The following is a 6,495-nucleotide window of genomic DNA, read 5'->3' on the forward strand; positions in this document are numbered from 1 at the left end:
GACCCAACTATCATGGGTTATTAGGCAATTTAAAAGATATGTAAACGCATCTTTTAGAAATCCTTAATTTCAAAATAGTTGCATGTTTTATTCACAACTAGGTACCATTTATTGAGGGTCAATTGAGAATACTTCTAGTCCCCCTGAGTTATCTGAGTACACCTCTGGATCTAAGCAATTATCAAAAAAAAGTTATTTGGATTCAGATTTCAAAACCTACTTTACTACAGGGTGTCCCAATAAACATGGTAATTTAGAAACGACTTGAATATCGTCTTTGATTTCCAATAATTGATAAATGGCATCAAAAAGAGATTGAAAGTCTAACAAGTTTACAAAATGTGGTCTACCTTCGCTGTATCTTTAAAATTGACGGAGATATTAAACATTTGAACATTTTTTTGATTTTTAATAAAATAGAATCTGGACAAATTCCTAATATCTCCGTCAATCTTGAAGGTAAGAAAATGGTAGACCACAATTTGGAAACCCCGAGACTCAAGTAGTTTTTGGTGTTAAATGTTTAAACTGTAATACTGCAAAATTTAGTTTACGAAATAATCCCGCATGGAAACAAAGACGTCATTTAATTCCCATGTTTATTGAGACACCCTGTATAGCGAACCAAATTATTTTATATCAACTCAAATCACGCCCTTCTCTAACTGCCTAGGTCAAAGGGATTAAAGCTTGTAAATCTCATGAAGGAGAACGAACCCTACAAGCCTGTATGAGCTGTATATTTTCACCTATCCTTGTACTAAGTGATGGGACACAGTTAATTTCGTTTTGAAGGGTTTGAACTTAAAAGACGTTCCAAAAAATATAAGAAGATCTAAACATTTCCAAATTGTTTCTTCTACACCAAAAATTTCCCTCCTATATTTTCTCTTGGGAAAAATTGCACATTTGTGGAATTATCAGTTGCCACTTGGGAAAAATAGCATCTAAAATATTACAATGGTTAATTAAAGTAAACTTATACAGAATGCAGTTTTAAAATATTGGAAGTTTACAGTATTTGCGTCAGGTGTTGTGCCAAGACAAAATATGTCAATAACGAACCGTTAGCTGCAAGGTTACACACAAAGGATGCGACTTCAGAGACGATTGTAGGGAAATTATACCGTCCGTTTCCCATTAAACATGATTCTTTGCAACAAGTTTATTATTACTTTCTATGCTAAATCATATAAAAAGACTATATTCAAGACAGAAGTCTTAATTCAACCTTGGGATTGCCATATTTTAAGAGTTTTAGGTCGTCTTTCCTGTCTCATCCATTGATATTTATCTGTAAATATTATATCTTGTTAGAAGATCTAAAATAATAAAATTATATTTTATGTATTTTATTGTTTGAAATTTGTTGTATGATTTGGGGAAATCTTTAACTTTAATCCGAGACCAAACTTAATGAATTGGACAGAGGTAGCTGAACTTCCTCTAGCCGGTTTAAAACTTAAATCTCCGTTTCAACTCCGCATGAATTGGAACCGGCGTAGGTAGTTCAACAACCTAGTTAAAATTCATTGAATTTGGTCTCCGTGCATTCATTTTATGTATCAATTGCCGTTTAGTTTAATAACTTTAAACATTGAAAATAAATTTATACATGAAAAATACACAACTATGTATTTACATTAAACCACAAATTCTGGTGAAATAGAAGATAATCTAAATATATTTCTTTAAATAAAAATAAAACATTTCATTATATTCTAAAAAAGTGTAAAAAGTGCAAACTATCATATAGAAGTAATAAAATTGTAATTTTTAAACTTAAAATACTGATTTCAAGTTTCATACATAAACGTAAACAAGACCAAACCTTGACTTACGTAAACTTAAATCAAAGAAATGACCATTTTTACTTAATTCTTAAATTTGAAATTTATCACCTTGAAACATACAGATTACAGATCCATTTACATAGAAAGTAAAAAGTATAGTAAAAAGTCTGTCCAAAACGCGATGGTCAAATGGACAGACAGCATTGGATTGTTCTGGTTCTGAGGGTACATCTATTACCAGTACAAGATTGTTCTGGTTCTCAGGGTACATCTATTACCAGTACAAGATGGGCTCCTTATTAAGAACAATGCGGTATTAAAAGGATTAAAAGCGTAATCTTAAGTGACCCTCTATGCAAAGATTGTACTGTCCAATTTACAACGGTATCCTTAAAAGCTTCATTTAATCAAGTGTAAATTAAATATCAATGTTTGTGTATATTTCGATCCAAAAGTTACTTGGGCATTTTTTGCATATAAGAAATTTCATAAGGGACACTTAACTGTATCTTTAAATAAAATTTTCACTTGATAGATTAAAAAGTGCAAAACTGTAAATTTTACAATTACAAAAGAGTTGGTGAATTAAAAAGGATTTACTGTTGATAAATATAAAAAATACTTCACAGTGCTTTATCACAAATGTTTGTGTGGAAACTAATTTTGTTTGTCTAGATAAAAACTGTTATCAGCATTATATGAAATGGTGTTTATTTACAGGGAAGTATAGAGTTAAAATAAATACAATCATGCTGTTACAGTCGTCGTCGCATTTATCAATACAAAAAACGACTTTAGATTTCAATTTTGATGTCTACCAAGCTTTCAAACAGCATAGATATGGAAATGAAGAAAAGCTGTCAATTAACAGCTTCTCTTTTGTTCTTGTTTACTTGTGATTTGAAAAAAGATTGTTACAAATAAAAACTAAATATAAAAGTCGTTTTCATAGTATTGATATAAATGCACGTATTTAATCTCCCCCCTTTTAAAAACAAATAACTTACGGATACATTTTTCAATGTTTTGCATGATCAGCAGTGTAAAGCAGAGTCCGGAATATTCAAGTTTTGTATGATCAGCAGCATACAGCAGAGTTCAGAATATTCAAAGTTTTATATTATCAGCAGCATAAAGCAGAGTCCGGAATATTCAAAGTTTTGTATGATCAGCAGGATAAGCAAAGTTCAGAATATTAAAAGTTTTATATCATCAGCAGCATAAAGTAGAGTCCGGAATATTCAAAGTTTTAAATGATCAGCCGTTTAAAGCAGAGTCCGGAATATTCAACGTTTTCTATGATCAGCAGCATAAAGCAGAGTCCGGAATATTCAAGTTAACATCACGAACTAGTTGCTTTATATTTTTGGTAGATTTGCTGCAGCACCTGAGTCCAGAATCCAGATAACCTTTCCATGCACAGGGTTCACCATTCTGGAAAAATAAACATATATAAAAAGTTGCCACACAGCACTCTTCCCTTCCTTTTATTTTAAAGGAAAAAAGAAAAAAAAAATATAAAACTTGTAATCTTCCACAATATAATGTTGATTCGGCAGATATGTGAATTGAGTTTACCTTGCGGGAAGGGACGGAGAAGGCTCCGCCTCGCCGAGTATTGTTTGCATCATATCCGCCTTCCCTGCTCCGGTTGCGGCGAATACACACAACTCCGCACTATTTACAACCTGGAAATATCTCAATTATCAAATCAACTCAACCTCAACCTTGACCTCACAGTATTATTTCTCTTACAGAGCGTCCCATATTATATTAGATTATCTCAAATCTTTAACACCAAAATAAACCCTTAATACTCGAAAAACTTATCATTTTCCGCAAGAAAATTCTTATATAAGCCTTGTGTTATTTTTCAAAATGATTCATTCTAATGAAATTTTCTAATTAGTTCCGAAAATCGTAATTTAGACCCGTTCTCGGTCTAATATGATGTGGGACACCCTGTATATACCTGTATAGTGTATATATATATGCTTGTATACACAAAATATCGAAACGGCTAAACCGATCGGGCCAAGTTTATTACCCCAGGGAAGATGTATGGTTGGTCAGACTTTAATAATGTCACATCATTCAAACAAACCAAAAAACGCGTAAAATTCTGCAATTTTTTATTTGAAATTACCGAGAAAAAAAGCTAATACAACCAGAGATGAAAACTTAATCTGAATATCTGTGAACCCTCTTGATTTTTGCTAGTCCGCTGTTTTTCTCTTATTTTGGGGTTTCCTACTTTATTCCGACTAATGAGGAGATCAAGTATTGATCTCGATATCCGCTCAGCTCTTAAGAAGCGACAATATTTAACCTCTGTCTGTAAAAACTAGTCTGTATTGCAGAAAAAAAACGAAGGAAATATGTAAAAAAAATATTTCTTACCGGTAGGGTTAATGTGACCCTAGCTGGAGGAGGTTTAGGAGAATCTACAATATGAGCGACAAGGCGACCATCCTCGGGTTCTTCTAGCAGAGGATGCTCAGGAAACAGAGAACAGGTGTGTCCATCAGGACCCGCCCCCAACAAAAGAAGATGAAGTTGAAGTGGTGTTCCCAAATGCTCTTGCAGCAGCGCTAAATAGTAAAATGAGTTTTTTGAAGAAAAAAAAATTTATATTTTCTTCAAAATATTGTCATTTGTTGCCAACATCTAATAGAGATTTAAAATTCGGTGATTGACCAAACCTCTGTAGAGTAAAAAAAAGTAGATGTTAGTTCCACATTTATTGAAAATATATTTCGGTCTGGGTTGACCCTCGTCAGTTCTAACGATATAATAACCATCAAAATCGATAAAAAAAAATAAAAAAATGTAAAAATCACAAGAAGATAAATAAACAAAAAAGATTATTCAAAATAAAAATTTAGGCTGTCAAATGGACATAGAGGAAACGAACTCAGATTATGAGATGGAAAAAAGATAATTTGCAAATATTCACTTTAAAAAAAATGTTTTAAGACAATTATTTTTCCTTGAGGGGGGAGGGGGGACGGCTTGTTTAATGAGGGGTATTTAAACCTTTTTAAGAATTGGACATAAAAAAATCTTTTTTTTCAAAAAAAACCATACTGAATTACAGTTAACAATTAAATAAAAACTAATTTTTTCTGTTCATTCCTCTGAGTTCAGTCATAAAATTTCTGATGTACTTCGATTTTCGTATTTCAAGTAAACTTCTTCCGTGGTCCCAAACCTTCTCTAGAACGCTAACTTTTAGATGGTAGAGTTCATGTCCAGGAAAGTTAAAATGTTCTCCTGTAGGCTGGTTTGTAAGGAGATTTATAATGTAACCAATATGTTCTCTCACTCTTTCATCTAAAGATCTTGTTGTCTGTCCTATATATTGTAGTTTACAGTGTTCACATGTAATACAGTAAACTACATTTCTGGTCTTACAGTTGAAAGTTCCATTAATCTCAATCTTCTTGCTGGTATTAGAGGATTGTATAACTGTTCCAGGCTCTATATAAGGACAAGTTGGGCAATTTAAACCACAAGGTTTCATACCAGGTATTATTAAGAGATATATAGAGTTTACAGCTCCCCCCCATTTCATGCTTGCTTTCTTTTGCAGGGTTTCAGCTGATACAAAACAAACTAGCGCCTCTAGCGTTAGAATTTTTTAAAAAATCTACAACTTCCTGATTTCGCTTTTACTTAAGTACACCTATACTCTATCTTTATAACTCTATTTAACAAATCGGCAAACTTGACGTTACCGGAAGTACCTTGGTAATGTTTAGCAGCCGCTTCCGGTTCTAGATCTGTATCAACCAATAGGAACTGAGATTCTTTTAAAGGCGCCACTTTCAGAAGTTCAGATCTAGAAAGTGAAATCAAATTTTTTTAGATACTAGAGGGGAAAGGGAGGATTCAAATTTACTCCACCTCCCCAAGTAGGGTTAACAATTAAGCTCATCATTATGTAAACGTGTAAAAGATGAGTATTCGTACCTGTAAAGACCCCAAGTACTATCAGCAGAGTCTGAAGGGACCAATCTTTCATCACAGAAGAAGATTTTCCAACTTAAATAACAAAAATAATGATAATAATAATAATACTAATAACAATCATAATAATACTAATAACAATAATAATAATAATTATAACAATAATAATAATAATTATAACAATAATACTACTACAATAATAATAACAACAATGTATTTTGACATTTTTTATATAACTTTTTTTTGTACAGGGTTGGTTACCCACCAAGGATGAAACTTTGTAGACTATAATGAATTTTTACTGTCTGTTATCATATATTCATAATTCTCTGAATCTGTAATTTCTTTGCCAGGTCATTAAAAAGCCATTCAAAGATACACTTAGGTGGCAAGAAGCGTCGACCCCCATTTCATGGAATGATGGGTTGTCTACTTATATTAATGATAATTTAAAGAGTTTCCGGTCGATTACACAGTCTCTTTCTTTGTGGGTGACCCTGTAAAAAAAGTATGTTTAAAAACTGGTAATACCTGGCCCAATCTGTTTGTATACTTGGTAGTCCCTGACAGAGGAACTTAGCTAATGAGCCCCCGGATACTCCTAGGTGAAAACTACCGTTCTTTTCAATACAATCCTAAACAATATATATATATATATATATCAGGCGTGCAACTAGACATTTGGATAGAGGGGGGCTAGGGGGAAATATTTCGCGCGAAATACGAAAAAAAT

At 32.6% G+C, this 6,495-nt stretch overlaps 1 protein-coding gene across 3 annotated transcripts in view; it reads right to left on the bottom strand.

The window, feature by feature from the left end:
* Window positions 1-1,336: 1,336 nt before the first annotated feature.
* The window catches only part of LOC111698664 (6-phosphogluconolactonase), a 7,526-nt gene continuing 2,367 nt past the window's right edge, over window positions 1,337-6,495 (bottom strand). Inside the window, exons 2-8 of one of the 3 annotated variants that reach the window (XR_002764581.1) lie at window positions 6,294-6,397; window positions 5,766-5,837; window positions 5,540-5,634; window positions 4,194-4,384; window positions 3,372-3,481; window positions 2,801-3,227; window positions 1,337-2,088 (exon numbers count right to left, since the gene is read on the bottom strand). Coding sequence is in view for 1 of the 3 variants with exons in the window: in XM_023469058.1 (XP_023324826.1) it covers window positions 3,152-3,227; window positions 3,372-3,481; window positions 4,194-4,384; window positions 5,540-5,634; window positions 5,766-5,837; window positions 6,294-6,397 (648 nt within the window). In the remaining 2 variants the exon portion in view is untranslated. Of the gene's footprint in view, window positions 2,465-2,778; window positions 3,228-3,371; window positions 3,482-4,193; window positions 4,385-5,539; window positions 5,635-5,765; window positions 5,838-6,293; window positions 6,398-6,495 lie in introns of those variants that run through there. The other 2 variants (XR_002764580.1, XM_023469058.1) reach the window with 2 other exon arrangements.

This window comes from Eurytemora carolleeae, unplaced genomic scaffold, assembly GCF_000591075.1.
Source record: "Eurytemora carolleeae unplaced genomic scaffold, Eaff_2.0 scaffold300, whole genome shotgun sequence".
In the NCBI taxonomy this organism is placed as follows: domain Eukaryota; kingdom Metazoa; phylum Arthropoda; class Copepoda; order Calanoida; family Temoridae; genus Eurytemora; species Eurytemora carolleeae.